At 33.2% G+C, this 23,442-nt stretch overlaps 2 protein-coding genes across 2 annotated transcripts in view; one reads left to right on the top strand and one right to left on the bottom strand.

Annotated features, from left to right (window-relative positions):
- The first annotated feature begins 122 nt into the window (after window positions 1–122).
- On the top strand, window positions 123–3,466 carry LOC137922175 (eukaryotic translation initiation factor 2-alpha kinase 1-like). The gene is made up of 3 exons (XM_068765083.1): window positions 123–389; window positions 868–2,225; window positions 2,653–3,466. The coding sequence occupies exons 1-3, from the start codon at window positions 329–331 to the stop codon at window positions 2,977–2,979; spliced, it is 1,746 nt and encodes a 581-aa protein (XP_068621184.1). The 5' UTR covers window positions 123–328; the 3' UTR covers window positions 2,980–3,466.
- Window positions 3,467–5,164: 1,698 nt separating this feature from the next.
- The window catches only part of LOC137922529 (uncharacterized), a 44,383-nt gene continuing 26,105 nt past the window's right edge, over window positions 5,165–23,442 (bottom strand). Inside the window, exons 3-7 of the mRNA XM_068765588.1 lie at window positions 8,342–10,753; window positions 6,887–7,084; window positions 6,158–6,299; window positions 5,588–5,800; window positions 5,165–5,253 (exon numbers count right to left, since the gene is read on the bottom strand). Coding sequence (XP_068621689.1) covers window positions 5,165–5,253; window positions 5,588–5,800; window positions 6,158–6,299; window positions 6,887–7,084; window positions 8,342–10,753 — 3,054 coding nt within the window. The remainder of the gene's footprint in view (window positions 5,254–5,587; window positions 5,801–6,157; window positions 6,300–6,886; window positions 7,085–8,341; window positions 10,754–23,442) is intronic.

Genomic DNA, 23,442 nt, shown 5'->3' with positions numbered 1-23,442 from the left:
AATTAATTTTCTTAGTGAAATAATCGAATGCATGATTGACGTTGTTACCACGAAAAATAGTTATTTTAAGACTGGCAGCACAGTTATGCTATAAGTGCCATCATACGTCATTTTGTGTAATATTTGCGTGAAAAAGAGTGTGTGGAATTGTTTATTTACATTGTTTTTATATTTCCCGTTATCCTTTGTGTACTTAAAATGCATTTCTCCCGAAGACATACCGAAACCCTTTTGGTTTTCGCGTGATCATGATAAATAGAGACTTTACTGAATTAAAATCGTGGATTCAACATCTTAGCCACTAACTGTCGAAGCTAAAGATTCAGTGATGGAAACCCATACACAAGACAAGTGGGAAAGTTTAGCGACGGTCAAATCTTTTGATTTAGGTATGAACACGTGTACATTTAAAGACTGAACCAACCCTGTCACTTCATTACGCAATATATGTAAAAGAATTCATTGCTCGATTTTTGGAAGACAATTGTAAATTCTTGTGTTAACTTGATCAAGCTACAGTGCTTAAGTAAACAATCACACCTCATAAAGAAAATCTAACAAATGAAAACAACATCTGTAATTGTTTGCTTACATTATTTTCAAATACTTTGCAAGCATAACTTTAGAACATTTTTTACCCAACTGATGTTTTTCTACTTATTTTTTGGCTATACCTTTTTTATGGAACTAATAAAAGAAAAATATTAATAGATATCATGAATATTAAATAAAGTTTGTTCTTAAATGTAGGTCAACAAGCAAAAATAAATTGCCTAAATACATTATTTTTATAAGTATCAACATAAAATTGTAATAGAAAATATAAATTCATTTTGATTTTTAATGGTTTCTGTTATCATGTTTCAGGCTTAACACAAAATAGTAATAGTGAATCAATATTCAGTCAAAGCATGCAGCAAGTTGATATTGTGAACACAACAGCCACCACACCCATCAGTCTCTTGGTCCAGTCCCTAGTCAAACAACTATGTTCACTACTTGAGAAGGATTTCAACAGAGCGAACCAACTATACAAAACAATATGTGAAAAACTACACAGCATGAACCTGATCGATGACTCATATGCTATGGGTGAATTTGAGGTGATGAGAAGTCAGTACCAAAGAGCACTTTACCAATTAGTAACAGTAGCAAGTGGATCCGAAATACCAATAAATTTACCAATTGCATGGCCAATCGTACAACCATCTGGTCTAGAATGGTCTAGATATCATAAAGAATTTGAAGAGATATGCTTCATCGCTGGGGGTGGTTTTGGTAGCGTTTTTAAAGCCCTGCATAGATTAGATGGTGTTGAATATGCAGTGAAAAAAGTCTACATCAAATCTTCCAATGTGAACTCTATTATGACACATTTAGCCGAAGTAAAAACCATTGCAAATCTCAATCATCCCAATATAGTAAATTATAAAGCTGCATGGTTGGAGCCTATGATTGAATCAAAGATGGAGAAGAAACGTAAACTACATATGGATGAAGGTGAAGACTTTTCATCTATAAACTCTGATCTAATGTCATCAGTTCACCCAAATATTGTGAAATCATTCAAAACGCATGATTCAAAAGAACTTAACAGACACAACAGCCAGTCGGACTTTGATATATCTTTCAAGAATTCAAGTAGTTTTGAATGCGCTGAAAGCTCAAATGATGACTTTGATAGTGAAAGTGATGAAGATTCTCCATTTCCTGATGATCAAAATGCCCTATGTAACATCCTTAATAGTAAAGAATATGAAAATTGTTCCAGAGTTAATTTAAAGTGGGCGACTCTATACATTCAAATGACATACTGCCAGCAAACATTAAAACAGTGGTTGGATAATCGGAGTAGGTACATGCCATTATCAAGGAAAAATTCAGATGATCTAACCCTTCGGCATAGCGATTCTAGTGATTCATCAAATTTCGACACTTCATTTGTCTTGGATTACAATTATCCAGCAACTTGGAGCTATACTGATATTGTCATAGATATGTTCACTCAACTTGTCCGTGGATTGCATTATATTCATTCAAAAGGGATCATACATCATGATATAAAGCCTAGTAATGTGTTTGTTGGACAAAACGAGACAGGATTGCTTGTTCAGTTAGGAGATTTTGGACTTGCATGTCCCCTTCAGCAATCTCACAATGGTTTTGCTCTTGGCACACACCTGTATGCTGCACCGGAACAGCTAGATGGTCAATGTAACCCTAAGGTATGTCATATTCTGTGCTATTAATTAAATATATATTTGTTATATTAGTTGGTAAATTACACATATGCAATTTGTAGTAATTATACTATCTACTAAAATCAGATGTAGTCATTGTTGTGATCTTTGAGGAAGCCAGCCTTGCAATCGGCATCTATTAGTTAAATGAATAAATATTTTCTACTCTGTGGTCATATCAATCTTCTTTAGTTAAACTATTACATGTTATGCCTTTTTATATTAAAAATATTGCTGTAGGAATTTAAGTTTGAAAACCTTTTGATCTCAAGGCCTTTAGTTTGTGTTTGGTATTTTAACATAACATTGTGGCAAGTACAATTTATTTTGTATTATAAATATAATAAGTCTAAGAAACTTTATATCTCTTATTGAAGAAGCATAAAATTTAAAGATATGTAATCATTTTCAGAGTGACATGTTCAGCCTCGGGATAATACTCTTGGAGATGGTGGAGCACTTTAGCACGGAAATGGAACGAGTTAAAACAATAACAGACCTACGGAAAGGTCAGATCCCTGCCCGTTTGACTGCTAACTACCCTAAGATTGCTCACATTATCGGAAAATTAGTACAAAGGAGGCCAACAAAAAGACTTGACACAAAACAGTTGTTGGATGAATTGAAATATCTTTCAGAGGACAAAGACGAAACCATCAGGTCTCTGAAGGAAGAATTAGCTGCAAAAGATGATGAGATTGCCAAATTAAAAATGATGTTAGCTAAGTTTCATCCTTAATTTTTCAATTATGTCATAATAAATAATATAGTCTTAATCTGTTTAACAATATAATGGGTTGAGGAATAAGTTCAGCCGATAAATGACACTGGTACTGCACTGCTCATATCTTGTAATTTCCCGCGACCACTATGTTATCAATTTTGGACACACAGTTAAACAAAAGTTAATTGTTATAAAAAAATATTTATATATTGCCTCCTAATATCACCTTGGTATATTTGGTATTGTGTCAACCGTAAATCGGCAATATGAAATGAATATTATTTGTATATAGAATATTGAATATTATATAATAATATTACTCCTTAATCTATTACATTGCTAAATCTTTCAGAGGTGTTAACAAACATACATATCTGATACTATCTATATGCATCTTCTCTCTTTTTGTCTGTATTCTCTAATAAATAATGTATTACTTCAACTATTAGATTGCAAATCAATTAAAATTTTATTATTTATAACTATTATTAATACTCATTATCACAAAAATAAAAATTTCGTTTTTTTCTCGCTTGCAGAGAGATTAACAACAAATGAGCAAGTCTTTTGTTAGTAGTAATTGAGTTTAGTTAATCTAGAATTGCCAATGCGAACTGTTAATATTATTGCATTTTATTTAAATTGGTCAATGTGTGATATGAACATTTTTGTCACAATTCAATAAGTACTTAGTGTGTGAGTGGTGTGTTATTAATGCAAATAAATTGTAAATTGTTTAGTTGTTTTATTTTTATTTACATTTATGCATAAACATTTCGTTATAATATATTAAGTAAGAAAAGGACCAATATTTAGCCACTTCCGCACATGCAGTGGTAGTCGTGCAATGAAATGCACCGCCCGCCAGCTCACTGATATGCGTATGGGGCAAACAATGCGAATCACACAACCTCCACCGCCAAATTACTCAACACGTGTTTCACCACTCCACGGGGCATTTTCAGGAGTTATGTTACACTGATTAGTGACAAACAAGTGGCTAAGGCTTAGTTGGCTAAGTGGCTAAATATTGGTCCTTTTCTTACTTAGGATGGACTTCCGCGAGGTAACGCCTGATTCCATTAAATATTATAATAAATTAATATAAAAGAGAAATATAAAAAATGTATGTCATTTTTACGCAATATGGCGAAACGGAGGTTCTCAGTGTAGTACTGTTTTTTTCTTGAAAATTCTATAGACTGTTCATGAAGACCAGTAAGGAGTGGACAGCAATTCCCGAAGTAGTGCAAAGCAACATTTAATAATGATTTCAATTTGAACACTAGTTCATTGTTATACATAATTAGGCATTTCAAAACTAATTACAATTATTATCGAACACAGTTATTGATGTACAAAAAAAGTATCTTATCTCAAATCAAGGTTCAAATTTCTTTAGAATATACATGGGAGGTCTTTGAGATCATCAGAGAATCTGGAATTAAAAATGCCGACGCATTCTTCCTCGTTCATGGCCAAATCCTTCACCGTGGTTTATGTCCATGCCGTTCGATCGCGGAATGATTTACCGCTAAATATAAGATATGCTAACTTATTATTTTCATGAAAATGGTTAAGAACTATTTATCTAGACCTATGATTACCTATCTGTTAATTAATTTCTTTTTCTTTATTTTATCTGTGGCAAGTACGATCGAAATCAGTTTGATATTTTTATTTGTCATTGTATTATATTTACAATACGTATTATAATAAGCTATAGTAAAATATATTTATTGTAAACATATATGTCATATTCATATGTATGTATGTATGTTTATGTAAGTTTGTAAATACGTATGTTTTGTACACGTCAACTACCAATTATTAGTACTTCTACCTTTTCCATACCATGGTTGTCTGTAAGAGATTGCCTTGTATAATAAGGCCGCCCTTTGTGCTTTTTTTATTATAGTGAATCTATTTAAATGTATCCTAACGTGTATAATAAAGAATATTAAATAAGTAAACAACACTTAGTATGTCAATAATTTTATTTACAAATAGAAACGTAGTATAAATTATTTTCTTAGTCTAATTTTATATTTACAGCCTTAAAATAATTTTCGTAGAAAAATCCGAAGAGCCTGTACCGGCAGCTTGCAATATCGCAAGAATAAAATATTAATTCCAAGGTGTCGGAGTCCAAGCTTCACTGAAGCTAATTTGGCGGGAAATTGTGACAAGCGCGCTCCGCTTACAATATGTTGTCTATAGCGTGGATGACACCGTTGGTCGCTGGGATGTTGTGGGTAATGACTTGAGCGTTGTTCACTTTTATACGTCCTGTAAATTATTGTGTTATATTATTAATCTATTTAAATATTTTATTTATAAAGATAAGATATTCTGTGTAGTGACATTTGCTGACCAATTATGAATAGGTGTTTAATTTTTTTTTAGTTAGTTTAATATTAATCTTGTATATATGATAGGGTTTTTTATTCAAGTAAAAATATTTCTTTAGTAACGTGTCGTAAGAAAACTGGTTTTAGTAATATGTTATGAATTAAAGTCAGTTTTGTTATTCATAAGTCATGTAGTGATTTTAGTAAAATATAAGTATTGTTAAATAATTGTTTTAAATCTTTAGGTTACAGTAAAATAGTATTAATCTCACCGGAATTCTTCTGAAGCGTCAGAGGTTTTGCGTCCTCCATGGAGTTTCGTAGCTGGTAGTATCGCATGCCTGCGCTGTAGAGCGTGCCTGGCAGAACGTGCCGTGCGACCAGTGCCCGAGCGGCCGACTTTTCAGAGTAGCGTGACAGTTCGGTTGGCGAGAGATGCGAGAACGCGGTGTCCGTTGGCGCGAACACGGTGTACGTTTTGCTTTCTGTGTGTCATTTGTTTTTAATGTTTAACTGCTCATGTACATTTCATACTCATATTAAAATAAAATCTATTTTTAATCAACAATTTAAAACTGCGTGTAAATAATAAAAACATTTAATACAAAAATATAGTGACTTGAAATTTTTTGGGTTTCATTGTACGTTTTGAACTTCGAGATAGTAATAGTTCATACCCTGCAAATTTATGATGTCAGTTATATCACAAAATAAACTAATTTACAATACATTTAATAAACAATTAAGGTAATGACTCTAAAATATTTAACATATTTTTCTATCTATACATACGACAGCCAGTACTTTATAATAGAACACGAAGGCTTTCGTAACGTAATTACCTGATAGAGTATCCATGAAGCCGCTGACTTGCACCGCCTTCAGGAAGGTTGTGAATCTTCGGTCCCGGTCCGCTTGCAGAGTTTGGACTAAGTCGCCCACTGGTAGTGGGAACATCACCCTGTCCACCGCGTGGGCTATTCCCTGTGAATTAGCAAACATCGTTTTTAGTCATTCATAATTTAAGTCACTGTAGTTACACTGACTCATTTACCAGTAAAAAGCTTTTGCAAAAATGCGAATTTTTAAAACGGTTTTTTTTTAAATTATCATGTCTATATTTATTATTTATGAAAACATTGATTTTTGGATAGGTTTTACAATAAATTAATGGACAGCAAATGAGCTATACTTTCACTCCTTTAAAGCTTGTACTTCAATCACTGATCAACTTATATACAGAGCAAATTTGTTTTGCTAGTTTTTTGGTTTTTCCAAAACCAGAGGCAAAAACCAAGGACTTTTAATTTGAGATAATTCCAAATTAACTTGTTTTCTATTTAAATCTACTTACTTACTCTCTTGGAAAATGTAACGCATAAAATATAATGGCTTTTTTGAGTTTTGAGGGGGGGGGGGGGAGTAGACACAAGATGCCCTGCTCCCCGAAGTACCCGAAGTTCTTGCTGTACAACAGCAACACGAAACCACTTCACGTGGTTGCCTCCTAGGGTTTGTTATTATACTGATCTTACTTTACCATATCAAACTCTTGGAAGCTGTTAGATTACCTGTGGTATGTGGATGTCCTTTTTATCCTCCAGCACCCTGGCCCCATTGATGGTGGTGACGCGGACTTCGTTCCACTCGACGTCGTGCATGTCGTATTGGTTGACCCTCAGCTGAGTGCCGGCGAGGGAGACACCTGTCATCTCGTCTTGTAGTGATGCGATATCAAACGCACCGGGGATGACGTGGTGAAGAAGAAGCTATAGAGGGAGTAAAATTATGAATTTATAATATTTAGAAATGTTATTGAATCGTTTATTTACCGAGAAAACAACTTTATAGTCAAATTGGAGTTTCTTCATTTTGATACTTGGTTTTTTCTACTCAATATCGACGTTTCAACCCATAGACGCCCATTGCAAGGCATAGGTTTCGCTCAAAGATATTCATGGCGATTTACAATAATCGCCACGCTAGGCAGGCGTGTTGGCGATCGCAGTGTGGTATTATGGTACACAGAGGACTCTGCTGTCCTTCTTCTGGAAACTTGTTTCTAACAGTGTGACTTTTTTCTCCAGACCTATTAAAATCTAAATCCACATAACACATCTGATCATAGTTTTGTGACTGGTTGTTGTTGTTTTGATATAATGATTTTAGTAAAAGAAAATTATTATTATTAAATTAGATTTATTATAATTAAAATTAAAATAAAATCAACAAAAGGAAATGCATATGAAAGAGGTTCTTTGACATTGCTAGTCATTTTTCAATTTTTTGCGAGCCGCGATTGAATACGCATTTAAAACATGCAAAGGAATGTTTTTTACATAAATCATATTTATTGAAATTATTGAAACAAACGTACAAAATATGTGCATTGGAGTTAGATATAATGGCACACGTATATGACAACACTCCTAATAATACTTAAGATGCCGGTTAGTTAATTATGATCGGCGTTTGGATTTCGCTAAATTCATGGAGAAATAATAAAAATATTTATTCACACCAGTAATTTGTTTCAATTTTGCAGCAGTTGACATAGGTAATATAAATTTAAATATTGAAATAATTCGACAAACAATCGGAGCCAAAAATCCGCTTGTGGCTCGCGAGCTGCAGTTTGGCCATCCCGGGCATATAACACACAGGCAATAAATAATAAAATCTTATAAAGAAAGACATCTATTAAATATCTATTACGCGGTTAAGGTGCTTACTTATGTATAATTATGGTTTGTGGACAAAACAACATGGACTTTTGATAAGAATCGAAGAAGCCATGTTCATTAAAGTTTATGTCACTAAACTTTATCATCATCAATTCAGCACAGGATGTTCATTGCTCTGGACATAGGCCTCCCATATAAATGTCCAAAGGACCTATTGAAAGAGGCCCACATTTGACATCCAACGACCTTTACAAGGTCCATGGTCTACATGCTAGAACCTTTAGGCCCCAGCGACTTTCCACTAAGATTGGATGGTTACAAAAATACTAAGATATTACTCACCCCACTCAGCAATCTAGGGTTATCCCTAAACTTCTCTTCAGCTCTATCAGGGCCGCCAAGCTGCACCAACAGTGTCCTGAACGCTTTATCTGTAGGCGCGAAGATAGTATATGGTCCGGTTTCATTTAAAATCGTATCCAAGCCAGACTGCCGTAAGTATTTCGCTGTTGCGAAAAGTCCATTTTCTTTTAATATATCAACGAGTCCTGGGCTGATGTTAGTAGCGAACGTTGGGAATGATTTCGGTTCTTCGATGGTTGAAGGAGCAGAGCTGCTTCCTATTACTACTAAGGAGTCAGTCGTTGTTCGATAAGATGGTGTGGTGTTGACGATTGTGGTGCTAGGGTACGATGCTCTTGGTGATAGATCCTGGTGATTTCGATTTATTATATACCGAGGGGTAGATGATTTAATTGTATATCTTTCTGTAGTCGTTCGTGGTGGTTGAGAAGTGTACGTTTGTGTTTGACGATAGGTAGTTCTTATTGGTTGTTCTGTATTTCGGTATGTGATAGGTTCCTGAGTGGTGTGTATAACTGGATTTGTATGACCTGAACTGCCGTATTCCGATGTTGTTACGAAGCTGCTGTAGCTTTGAGGAGTTTGAGTTGGCTCAGGTGTATAATCAGTAGTGGAAATGATTGGTGCAGCGGTTGTCGAAGTAAACGCCGCGTTAGAAATCTTGGTGGGTCCTGGTAACTGTATTTCTCCGTTCTTAATTTTGTTAATAATGCTCTCTACTTCCGGACCTTCTTCAGTTTGTTGTCCATTTGCTTTAACACCTTTAACTTTAAACGAGCCATCGTCTTGTTCTTCGAGGAATACAAATGTAACCTTCTTTTTACCTTGAATAGAATTCTGTATGTTTGTAACATCTTCGAGTTTGCCGTTATCAGATTGCTTTATAAGTTCATAGTTTGCTCCAGGTGGTAATACGCCTTTAGTTAAATCATCAAATGATATTGGCTTTTGTGGAGTAGTTTCTTGTGCGGCGGTTACAATTTTAGCCAAATTCGAACCATCGGCCGTTATCGCACCCTTTGGAATTAAGTTAGGGTTACTAGTTCTTATAACCTCGTATTTTTGTCCGTTAAGCGATATTTCACGCGAAGTGAAGTTTTTCTCGTTGAAATCTTCTGGGTTTTCTGCTAATGCTACTTTCAACTGTTTTAAAATGTCCGGTTTCTGTAGTAGTTCTACGCTTTTTGCTCGTAGATTATCATCGAAACCTTTTGTTTCACTTTCTTCTAGTAGGTTCTTTATTTCATTGTACAGCTTCTGCTTATTTCTGTCCTGGGGCGGGCTTCTAGATCTTGCAGGAGGTCGGGTTCTGTATCTGTGTGCTGGTGGGCGGGTTGTTGTTGTCGTGGTTGTTGTAGTTGTGGTCGAAGTGGTGGTAGTGGGATGCTCCTTTTCATACAGTTCAAGAGCTTTTCTAAATAGATCAGTTTCGTGCGGCAGAAGAGGTCGGTGTCTATCTTGGTTTTGATTATAGAAGTTGTCATAGCTTTCTGTCGTTGCCAGTGTGGGTACAGTCTTTGTGGCTTGTTTCGTAAGAAACTCCTCGTGTAGCTTCTCAACTTTCTGCTGCTCTTTTTGCTGCTGTTTCTCAACAAACTCCTGGTGTTTTTGAATGATTCTTTGCCGCTCTTGTAGTTCCTTGAGTTTCTCCAAATTTTCTTTTGACTGCTGCTCATAATAATTTTGAGCCGTCTGACCGTTGGGGAATAGTGATGCTTGATTCAATTGTTGTTGGAACGGTAACTGTCCATTTTCGAAGTTAAAGTTCTGTGGAGATAGATTAGGTGCAGGATGGATCGTGATCGGACTAGGCTGACCGAAAATTGGTTGGTTTTGAGAAGACGAAGTGGTTGGTAGGAAAGCGGCTAGCGTCGGTCTTTGTGAAGCGATATTAAGATTGGATGGACCTTGGATATTTTGACTCGGATTAAAAACGGGAGGATTTTGAGCTATTGGTAGTACGTTTTGAAAACTAGCTAGAGTGGGTACGGGTTGCGGCAGAATGTTCTGATTTTGTTGCGACCTTATGTTTTGCTGTGAGAAATTGTTAACATTGGTATTGATATTAGCTGTTTGTCCAAATTGGAATCCATGGTTATTACCGATGGGTAAATTTCCTGGTATGTTTTGGATTGGTAGATTACTTGGAATTCCTGAAGCAGGTACAATATTCCTGAATTGCGAAACGTACTGTTGATTTGGTGGTGCTTGTTGTTGTGGTTGTTGAAAAACGGATTGTTGGAATTGGACGGTGGGGGGCGAAGTAGTGAGCAAAGATGATTGCTGTTGGTAATTCTGTAACGGTGAACTTATTCCGAATCTATTTTGATGTTCGTTGAATCCCGTATGATCCGATTGCGGCTGCCTGTTTCTTTCGAATTCATTTTCTATCTGAAAAGGAAAATATATATTTTATTTACAATCACTTGTTTACAAATTCGTAAAATTATGCTTTATGGTTCCTTTATTTTGATTTTTGTAACTAGAAATGTTTACGTAGTATTAATATTTTGCTTTCTTTGCTTTTCAAAACAAAATCCCGCATATGGTATTTACATAACCTTAAGATTTTAATTCGTTTCATAATTTTAAGGAACTTTTGGAGCTGAAAATATTCGGTGTTGAGATAGAAAACAACATGTGGCAGTATTTCATTAGATCTTTAAAAAAAAATAAAAAAAAAATTATAAAGTTTAACCAGAGATGTATCTTAAATTGAATATTGTTGACATTTACATATGATCATCATTTCAGCCGTAAAACGTTCACAGCTGGACATAGGACTCCTGTACAGATTTCTAATAAGACCGATGTCTTTTAACGACATCAACAAGTTCTTATGCCCATTTACACATAAACTAATTAAACCGATTAAATTTATTTTAATACTCCACTGGATGCAAGTTACTTTATCTTTTATGACTCCATGTTATTCTTATCCGGTATGCATTTTTAAAGAACATATGCAATACACGAATATGTTACAGAGACGCATCAGTAGTATGAAAGCGCATTCTTGAAGCGCGTGCGCATTGTGGACTCAAAAAAAATAAATGTTAGAATTTTATCGTGTATGACTCTTTAAATAGGTTAATTTTGAAAAAAGAATATTGTCATGTATCTAATGGATTTGATAATGTTAATGTGTATAATCATATTATAGAATAAACAGCTTTAAGTGATGGTGCTTGGAATTGAATCGTGAAATCAGCTTTTAGACGCCCACTGCAAGGCAACCCTCCCCCAATGATATCTTTGGCGGGGATATACCATAATAGCCTCGCTTAGAAGGCGGCGTATGCAAAGGACGTTGCTACCTATCTTCAAGAAATGCACAAAGTGTGAATAATATAACATTGTATCTCTAGAATCGAACCCGCGGCCAATGGTCGCATGTCTCTGCCCTTATCCCGAAATTTACTGAAGATTACCCTCTCGAGTTTGTTTCGGACTGTTCCCGAATCAGGACGAGTTCGGATACTTCGTAAACACATATTATATGTTGAAGTATGTCATCAAATGATAGCTAAAATTATTCTAGTTCCATTCAAATTAGATGCGCACGAGTGACCTGTGCAAATAATTCACAATGAGCAATCAAAAGTCACAGAAACTATAGAGAAGGTTAATTTGTAACTCGCTGCAAATAATCCTAATAAAGTAGATAATAATAAAAATAAAATAAATTAAATCTATACGTTGTTAGTTTATATACACTAATAGTAAATGAAGAAAAATATGTAATATAATATTGCCTCCATAAAGACTTATAATATATCTTATAAACGAAAAAAAAAAATCCAGAACAAACACATTCTAGGTCGTTACTTAAAACCCGTGAAGTATCTGGTATATGAACTAATCTCGTAATGTTGTTGGAATATCCTGTATTGCTAAATCTTTTTTTCTTTCCAGCCAGTGACGCCCACTGCTGGGCATGGTGTTCCTCTAAAGATCGTCACGTTGACTAGTCCTTTGTCAGCAGCATCTAGCAACTTCCTGCGACCTTAATTATGTCGTCGGTCCAGCTAGTGAGGCGTGGACCTCGTGGAACCTTTCGGTCTGAACGGCCATCGGTGACACGATTTGACCTGCTCTTTGCCATTTCAGACGAGCAATTCTTCGAGCTACGTCAGAGTTCTTAGTTCTTCTGCAGATCTAATAATTTCTGATCCCATCTCGCAACTAAACTTCGAGCACAGCCTTTTTATCAGGGCCATCGTAAGTGACCACCTCTTGGATCCGTATGTCATCACCTTATTGTAAATGTTGATAATAGCTAAAAAAATACTATCGCCTTATCCTCTCTGTTAATTGCGTCATGTACATTGATAAATAAATATGGATGTGGTTTAATATTAAAACCGCAATACTACCAATTGAAAAACATATCGTGATATATATAATGCATAAATATATTAATTTATTCAATAAATAAAACTCGTGTAACAAATGACTATATGTCTTTAATAAGTCAAAAAAATCAAATTAGATTTTACACGCCATCTTACTTATGTGATAATAACTTATCTAAACTTTTTTTTATTTTAAATTGAATAACATAAGTCGATAAAAATAAAAATAAATAACCATACACTATAAAAATCACAAGTGGAGGTAGCAGTAAAGACGAAAATTTGCAATCATAGGTCGGATTTCACAATTTGTGCATTAATTATATAGGATTACCAGTGTCCACAAAGAAGTTTCCAGAGAATGGACAGCAGCGTTCTCTGAGTACCATAATACCACACTGCGATAAGGTACCAGTCTACTAAACATTGCGATTATGCTATATCTCCCTCTAGATATCTTTGGGAGAGTATTATGCTTGTCAGTGGGGGCCTATAGTTGAAACGACGACGACTATTAAAGCTTTACTTAGAAAACAATAAATTGGAATTAGTAAGATATGCCTTCAAGGTATATTTGAGCGGATATGTGTCCATGTGTTCACTCGCCTTTCCACAATATACCCTAGCAGATTTTTCAGTTTTCCAGTCACATAGCCAGGAAACGGTGATAACTTGGAACAACTTTTATTCCTGATAGTTGACAGCTAAAAGACCGCAGATTCATATGCTGGTTCTATCAAGTTAGATGTCGAAGACTGATATCGATGGTGTAACATAGTGTGCGACAAGCTTTACAAAAAGGGTGACGATCTTTAGTAAACAGTGTAACATCGCAAGAAGTAAAATTAACGACCACAACTAATGTAACTCACTCGTTTCTCGTAACTTACTCGAAAAATATTTAATTAGTCGATCATAACTCTTTGTTAACTGCTTACCAACCTTGAATGTACAAAACCTTGAGGTAATGTGGGATTAACGAATTACTGAAAGACAATGGACACTATGCCATTTAAGTATCATGTATTACAACACTGATAGTTGCGTGATATACACAATTATATACTGTGATCAAAAAGTAATGTGAATTTGTCATTTAAAACTCACGGGCATTAGTAAGGCAGGCAATTTTTTTTCATAAGTTGGTAGAACTGTCATTAACATTTGACAAGCGTCTGTTTGTCAAAAGATGGAATATGATTTGATGTCTCAAACGCGTGAAGTCTAGATGTCATACTGCATTGGTTCTTCGCGATTTTTTTGTCAAAAACTCGACTCATAACCATCGTGTTCGCCTGATTTCCGTGCGGCTTCTGGTTATTCAGCAAACTCAAAATACCAATGTGAGGACGCCGTTTTGACACGACTGAGGAGATAAAAACAAAATCGAAGAAGGTCTTGAAGGGTATACCGGTAAAAGATTATTCCGACTGTTTCGAGACTAAAAATGCATTCGTAAAAGTGCGTTTTATAACAATGAGATCCCTTTGAATGAGATGAAATTGATCTAGAAAAATAAGTAAAGAATTTACATTTGCAATTTACCCGTATTTTCCAATTTCACCGTACATTTGAATAAATAATTGTATTTTATAATATTATTTAAAAAGCCCTCTGATAGTTGTGGAAAATCAAAACAGTTTGAACAAAGAACATCGTATACTTTATTTGTATAAATGTGTAGATCATGGCAGTCATCTAGTGATAGGTAGACACATAACAGGCCATTAAATTTCCCTTAAAAGGCCTTTCTATATGCATTTAACATGCATATATAAAGGCTCTTTTTTGGGGTCACGATAATTCACAAAAGTAGTTTGTTCCTAATATTTTGTACTCCTCCACATCCCTTACCGCTGAATTTTGGTATATATATATATATATATATATTTATAAAATATATATATATATATATATATATATATATATATATATATATATATATATATATATATATATATATATTTATAAATAAAAAACTAAAATATTAATTGAATTAAAAAGACGCACAGATTCTCGATATCCGTACATGGTTGAAATTCCTTCTACCCGCACTAAGCGTTTTGCTAATAATTTTATAGTACGAACAGCCAAGGAGTGGAACAACCTACCGGATTGTTTCCAGACAATTATAACTTAGGAGTCTTCAACAGTGAATAGGTTTCTTCTAGACAGGCATGTAACATAACAGACTCATCGTTTAATATTAGGCTAGACCGATGTCAAATGCTTCGCCTATAAACGATAAAGAAAAATCGTAAATTTGTCTGCTGTAATATTTTGTGGATAGACCTAGTAATGAAGATGAATGGTTTGTGGAACAAACTTATTACTCAATTATAAAAATTCTCTTTTCAAATTATTTATTTTCTAGAAATAATCGCTGTCCATGATAAAACATCATATTGTTTCACTGCTTATTAAAAATAAAGCTATAATATTATATACATACAATGCATATACATGCACATGCCGTGGAAGTGAACCATCTGATGACGCACACGGAGTCGAATAGTTGAAGGGAAAACAGCGAGAAATGTTGTAAAATGAATACACATCCGATGGGAGACAATACCGTGTCGGCATTAGCAAACAGTCATTCGCCTCACAAATACAAATGCGCGCAGATGAGCGAGCGAAAAGGAAAGGCGGACTTTCATCGTATTGTGGAAACGACTGCTTCATCTACATTCAACATGGCCGCACACGTACACGAGACCGGAATGCAATTTCATGTTACGCTGTTTTATTATACGAAACATTTACAAACCACTATATATGATATAATTAAAATTACCTATGTCATTGTCATATATATATTAAGGGAACCGAAAAGTAACGACGCCTTCTAAATTTAAATTCACCCAACTACATTTTAAAAAGTTTTTATTTCTAATCAACAATATACTCACCTTCGTTATCAACAACCTTTTTCGTTAAAAATTTTCTATACCAAAGCGATAAAAATCAATCGGTTTTTCTGTAAAATATGTCAATTGAAACGACATTACTTTCCGGTCCCCCTAATACTTACTCTGTCCATAAACACAGCTATAATTAGAATGAAAAAAAGAACATTTTTGAATTTGGAATCTGTCATTTTTATATGACTGTTCATTGAGTTTTGTTTTTATTTTCCCGCCAATATAAATAATCACTGTAATTGTATGGCATAAAGTAGATATGGTGAATTAGTCGAATGTTTGTATACAGGACTATTGATAGCTACAATAAAACCTGCTATGTTTGTGTCAGGAAAATATCTATCGTCCACGTGGTGTTCGTACGAAAGGCGATCAAAGCAGTGAAGGAAAGAATTTAAAAAATGAAGTAAAATTTTCAGAAAATTTTATGATATATTATTATTTTCACTATATATTATTTTGTATATATATGTATTGGTATTAAGTGGGAAATTTGAAGAGGCGATTGTATAGATCGACGATAATAAATATGTTTTAAGTTTTCACATTATGTCCAATCATCCTGTATAAAGTTGTTGTAATAATCAATATATTACATATTAATTCTTCTTTTTCTATATCTAATAATATACGTCCTCTAAAACCCAAATTGTTTATTATCCATCCAATTGATTTATAATAAATTGCAGAATACGATAAGGATGCCAAACGTACTTATTTGTTTCTTCTGTTTTTCTGTTATTATCGTATAGTTTTATTTATTATATAAAAAAAATAAAATATTTAAAATTATTACTAGGATATTTAAATTAATAGGAACATATACAATGAATAAATTAAAAAATTATCCATTATTTCACGGTTTAACGCTTCTTGACCTTTGACGAGGAAAAAGAAATAAACTCGGACGAAACCGAAAGTGGTCTGAACCGGTTCGTCCCCGCCGTCTCACTTCTTCCTCATCCGTGAAAGTGATCACGACTCGCCTGACATACTTCGACCACATCCTGCATCTGGTAGCCTGCCGCAAGTCGATGTGTCAGCTACCATTTTATTTTTATTTTATTGCAAAACGAAACCAAAACTGACTCGTTTGAAACTGATTCATCAAGATGACTAATAAATATAATTATAAATTTAAGTACGTATCCTAAAAAATGATAAGAGGAACGATAGGCATTCAAAAAGGGGCGCCCTAAAAAAATTACTACTAATCCATAATGGTATATGACATTTACAAAATCCATAGAGTCGATGTCGTCGATTTTTGTCAGTACACCAATTTGCTTTGCGTCGTTTCGTTTTGCGTTTTATTCGAAGTTGCGTCGCTGCTTAATAAGTATTAATTTTTACTGTGCGTCGTTAGATTTTCGAGATTGCGTTGTTTTAGGTTCGAGTCTTTAATTTGCATGCAATTTTTAATTTTTTTCTAAAAGATGGCAACACTTTTGTTTCTAATTGCGCCATGCCATCAAAACTCGGGGATAGATAGTTTTATTTTCACTTTGTTTTACTAGTTTTAGAATTCAGTTTCAATTACGTAGTGTGTTGTGCTTTTTTAAAAGAGAATAATAAATTTATACAATTTTTTACGTGTTATATGGTAATATTATTCCAATTTATTTATAGGCAGAGTTATACTATTTTTGTTTTTTAAATGTTTGGTTTGTTCAATTTTCTTTTCAAAAATGTAGTACTTTCGTGACCCTGGAACCTATTTTCGATCTTTACATGGTTTGCTATAGAAAATCTTTCACTTTGCAGCGTTTCAATTTGCGTCGTGTTTTTTTGGAACGTAACCACGACGCAAAGTGGGGTATTGGTGTACCATCATAATTTCAGCTTTAGCACATCCACAGGAAATGAGCAGCCTGCATTAAGCGTCTTTCAACTACTTCAGTATCATGCTCACAGTTGAACATATGTCTCCCCCATAAATTTCCAAAAAGACTATTTCGAAACTGCCAGCATTCAACGTCTTCTGGCGACCATCATCAGGTAATCTTTGCATCTTATAGATGGAACGCCCACGAGAAGTTTTTCTTAAATATGTAACAGTGTTGCCATATATGTATTGAAAAGAAAATATAAATATTTTATAAACATATGTTCTAATAATTTGTGATTTTCATTTTTATAATAAGAATTATTTACATTAAATATCTATATCTACCAAATTTTCTCTGTCACTGTTCCGATATAACAAGGTAATATGATGCCTATTTTATTCATTTAAAGTGTCTCTTGGAGATATTGAAACCCTATTGCGACGACAGTATACATATATAGAATGACATACACAACATATAGCCAACAATCGACTTCATAAATCTTTCTGATTCACACTTTTATTCCCGCTCGAATGGCATTTGCAGCTTGACCTTAGACCTCTTATTAAGTACCAAACCTCGGCGATTTTCATTGCTTCCTCGGTTCGGGTCACATACTAGTGTAGAGTAACATTGCTCAAACGACCCCACAAGAGGAACGATTTCATAGAGTTAGTAAATGTTTCTATGTGCATTGTAAACTCTTTTACATTTAGATCTCAAAAAGGGGCGGCTCTGGCTCGTGTAGCTCCGGTGTGCAATGAAACCTGCCCAAATCCCCCCCCCCCCTCTGCACTTGTCTAACTATTAACTTTGCTGTCGTAACAAGAAAGTCTTTTCATATTTCAACAAGCTATTTTATAAGTAAGTATAGCTTACAGTATGATATTAGTTACGGCCTTTCTTCTTATGACGGCAGAATAACACTCATTGTTGGGAGCGCCGCGGCGCCTCCTGAGTCGGTGGCGCCCGAGTGCATTGCACACCCTCCACTATAGGTTAAGCCGCCCCTGATCCCAAATGATGTTAAAAAAAAAGTAATCAAAGAAGATTTGTGTCCTATTGGTACATTCTAAACGATTTCATTGCAGATATCACACCTTTTTTACTATATCAATGTTTGTTATATATGTGTACATTATTTAAAAAATATCTAGTTTCTTTTGCCTGTTCTTATCATATCTGAGGCATTTATCATTCGAACAGGTAATGGATAACGTAGAGTGTACTTGCGATGTACAAGAGAAAAATAATTTTAGCAATTCGTATTGTAAAAATAAATAATAATTTTCTATTCCTAAAAATATATTGATATAAACTTATAACTGTTATTATAAGTTATATAATCACGTTTAGTAATCTTTTAAAGTATTATTACGTTGTTAGTCATATAATTCCTTTGTGCAATAGAACAAAAGGGTCGGATCGTATGCGCAAGACTAGGAAGAAAGTCCGTCGTTAGCTACACGTAACTATTTGCATAACTAAGCTATAAATATGTTAAACCGATACATGAGCTCTAGGCAAAATTTCTAGACCACGAGTATACATTATTGAGCTAGGTCCTCCATGCCCTCTCTGCTAATTTCATGAACGCTGAGTCTCTCTGCAAAACTCTACAAAAACGATAACTATATATGAAATTTATGTAGGTTTCTAGAGATATCGTGATGAATCAGAACATAGGTGAACATAAATGCAGTCAATCATTTCGACAGTTATTTTAAATTTCGAAACCGGAAGTGTCAATGTTTCCGAATTAAACGCCAGAAAAACTTTTTTGACAGCATCGAATTTGTTGTTTATAGAGAATTAAAAAAAAACTTTTATAACCTAACTAGCTAAATCTCGTGTTATTAGCCTGTAAGTATATTTAATAAAGAATTTAAAAATGCGATAAATTGTAATTCATAAAAACCAATTATTTTTTTTCTTTTAAGACCTTATTTCGAAAGTAATAATACAATAAAAATGATGATTTCATCTAATAAAAAATTAAAACTTTTCAAAATCAATTACTAATTTACAATATCTCTAATTAAAGAAACGTCTAATAATATATATTAGTTAAGCATTATTTAACTTTAAATGTTATTAGAAAATTACAAAGAAAAGCCCTTTCTTGTTTTCTAATTAATTATAGTCGGCCATTTATATTCATCGAATTTTATGACATCTGTCAAAACTGAAAAATACAAAAGTATTGCCAGGTGTAAGGCGTGTTTTATTACTAAGTAACTATCATGTAATAATGCGGTCGTGTTATATAATTTTTATAGTTGAGAATAATAAAACGATAACCGACGCTCGTCGAAAGAAATTAAGATGAAACGAAATGTTCAAATCTCAACGGAGCACATTCTTAAATATTTGCGTTGCATAACATCGGAGACTTTCTTTCAGCTCGCATCAGTTATATGATTTAAGTAAATATAAGTTACGCGGCCGTCAAGTTATATAAGTGTAAAAAAAATCGCACGCTAAATTGGTAATTGACGAAGATTGCTTCAATAAATCTTATATTTAAATTTATGGACACCTGTTTAAAGCGCGAGCTTTCTTAATCATTTACATTTTTCTTAATAAATGATGAAGCGAGTGGGTCATTCACCCGACGGATTAATAATCTTGAATTAAAAAGTGAAATGTCAAATATATATTTTTTAATCTTTAATGGTGTCTTTCGATATCAACGTTTTTGATTTATCTAACGACCAACATAAAACTTTCAGACACAAATAATATAGTTACTGCTATAAAAAATAACTAGACACGTATTGTAACCTATTTATCTTTAGTGAAGATAAAAAATTTTGCAATGCATTTTTGCTACTCGAGTTCTTATATGACAACGTGTTAATTATAGCACTTGGCATTATATTTATAGCATTATGTTATAAGCTGTACATTAATAATAGATTGGCTTCTTAGGAAACACAAGAATTTGCACAGATAAAAAAGGGTGACATAGTTTCGAAGCTATTCAAAAGCTTTTAATTCAATTAATAGAATAAATTTATAAAAAAGAAAAATGACAATCGTACCTAAAAAAGAAAATTTATGATCGTGAGAAAACATAAGTTAATATAATTATTTTAATTTAAATAGTGAGAGTTTAAGCTTTACGAAATATTTCTCACGCACTTGTAGAATGCGTTCGGTACTTAACTATCATTGTAGACAAAAACATTGCATGACTGTAGAGGATGGTTTATAAATTTTACACTTTCGTCTGTGAACCCGCGAAATGATTTCACTTTCAACGCGCCATGTTGTCTCTGTAGTGATGTGACATCTATACATCGAGATATATATTTTATATCATGAATTGACTTCATAAATACATAAATTTTTATCTCCATAAATTATGCTATGGAGTATTAAAAGCGTCTTTTAGAGACACGCTATAAAACTTCTGCAGAAACTATAAATAAAATAACGTAAAATGGATTAAATTAATGAATCGTTATAAAGTTGATAATTTTTTACTAATAAAAATTATTTAATTAAAATGACAATAATTTTAAGCATAAATACCTATATAAATATAATTTTAGTTCAGATTACAATATATCTTAAATATAAAATACTTAATATAACAAACTTGTCTTTCAATTCGAACTATTTTTAGCAATTTTCACTTTCATCGTAACCGTGTCACGTCACCATCTTGGTTCCTATGTTCATGTTCCCGTTTTGTGCTGTCATATATTTTAATCTTTTTTAGTACCACGTTTTACTATTTTAGGCCTGCATTGAAACTAAAAAAATGGATAATATTTTGAAATTTAAAATCATACTGGGAATGTATTTATTAATGTCGTTGCTTTTAGAAACATCGATTTACTTTTAAATTAATAAACAATTTTAAGATTTTTTAAATTGTGTTCAGTATTCATTGACTATATTAATGATTTATAATATGACTATATAACAATATGGCTGACAACATGTCACGTGGTACAGCCTATGTCGAAATTAATAGTATCCGTGAAGACACGTTTCATTGGCTATATTCCCATGACTTCTCGACAATTTTTACTTTCTCTAGAGATGTCACTCTGACGCAATCGATTTCTTTCCGATGATAATGAATACGTTGATGTTATCTAACACAATTCACACAAGGTTTTGCGTCGAATTTGGTTTTAGTTTTTTTTCCACAAAAAGCTATACTCGGTTATTTTATTTTACTATTAATTAATGTTACTTAATATATCACACGGAAGAGTACTCTGATATCAACAATGACAATTATTATAAAATATTTTATATCTTATAAATATTAAGTGTACAATTGGCGATCATATTTCATTATGTGATTTCTTACCTTTAGATGGATCGGAATTATATTTGTAATTGAATAAAGAGATACTATAGAAATAAAATTTGTATAAGCTATATAAACAATAAATATCTAGTTACCATTATAAAAATAAGTGTCAGTCAATTACAAAGTACTAATATATACGTACATATACTAAATACTACAATAAATAAAAATATAGAAAAAAAGAGAGAAGTCAAAAGTATTATAGACGAGGAATAAGTAAAAGGCAATGACAGTAACAAATAAAGCAGCTTTATGTCTTTTAAAACTCGAAAGACGTTATACAGAGTGTTTGGCTATGATAGTAAAAAAAATTAAAACAGTGTAGCTCATTCGTTGTCAATTAATGTATGGTAGATCAAAACCAAGTATCAATAGTTTAAGAAATAATAATCAATGTAATGATAACATAGTAGAAAAGTGTTTTTAAAATTTTGATAACAATATATTGAAATAATTAGTATCCGTCCCTGAAGATATTTTAATACAGATTTAAAGTTGTAACTTGACAATATATATATATATATATATATATATATCCCATTTTCACGTTTTTAATATTTTTATGTTTCATTCTTACGTGATAGTGGCGATAGATAAATCATTCCGTCTGACATTCCTTTTGTAAGTTTATTTTGTAGCGAAATAATTTCAATTGTCAAAATGCTTTCGCTTATCTGTCAATCCATCGGTCTACGCATGCGCGAAATCTAAGGAAGCGCGGAGTATGATTTATAGACGGTTGTCAAAACTGCGTCTCGCGCCGAAAAATATTATCAAATATAAGAATGGCGAACGGTTTCAAGTGACATATGTGTTGTTGTTTGTGAATTTGTATAAAATATTTAGTGCTGTGATGGAATATGGAATTAAAGCTTATCTTATATCACCTTTGAATCACTGTTTAATCTGACAAATGAGTGGTGAAAGTTTTATGTAAAAATTATTTCATTCGCATCACAAATAATTTATATAACCTTTAAATAAACTGTGTCTATCTTTCATCCAAGCGTTTTAATTTTTGTGCTTCAGCCCGCTTGGTGTTGTCTCTAACATTGCCTACCTAACCTGTTAACCTCCACTAAAATATAGTTAGGTAAGTTGTTTGTAGTAAAAAATTTCGTCATAATATGATCAGTGTTAATCTGGTGGCAAGTGATACAGGCTGCTTCTCCTCAACTTAAGACATGAGATGCATCTTATTTTTATTTATTTACTTTATTGGAGATAAACAGTTACAAAAGGCAATAAGAAAGTACAAACTTAGAAACTTAGAACTATAAATTTAGTTACAATTGTTACCTTATAATAATCTCACTAAGAACATTTAATGATTTATAGTCAAACAATGACAAAATAAATTTAAACATTACTAAACAGGGATCAAAGATCCAGCGTATTCTGCATATCACACCGCAATAATTACGAGTCACAGCAAGCCGTCCCGTTCCAATGAGGTTTAAATTGTATTGTGTCTTTTAAAAGATACTAGAGAGCACGACAAAATATCAATATCACTAATATATATGAATTGTGGAAGTCACACATCCTGTATAAGGGTGCACGTTTACCGATATTTGTCATAGCCGTTGATAATTAAAGTTACAGTAACTTTATAAGCCATGGTGTTTTTTCCAAGAGG

Source organism: Battus philenor, unplaced genomic scaffold (genome assembly GCF_028537555.1).
Source record: "Battus philenor isolate CCGP_79_NKW_IND1 unplaced genomic scaffold, ilBatPhil1.0.hap1 SCAF_2, whole genome shotgun sequence".
Classification (NCBI taxonomy): Eukaryota; Metazoa; Arthropoda; class Insecta; order Lepidoptera; family Papilionidae; genus Battus; species Battus philenor.
Note: the sequence above shows the minus strand (reverse complement) of the source record. Positions and strands in the feature narration are given on the sequence as shown.

Excerpts from the sequence above, each read along its gene's own strand:
- LOC137922175 (XM_068765083.1), top strand. The coding sequence starts at position 329 with ATGGAAACCCATACACAAGACAAGTGGGAAAGTTTAGCGACGGTCAAA. Across the intron at positions 390-867 it reads GGTCAAATCTTTTGATTTAG|GCTTAACACAAAATAGTAAT; the intron begins GTATGAACACGT and ends ATCATGTTTCAG. Across the intron at positions 2,226-2,652 it reads ATGGTCAATGTAACCCTAAG|AGTGACATGTTCAGCCTCGG; the intron begins GTATGTCATATT and ends AATCATTTTCAG.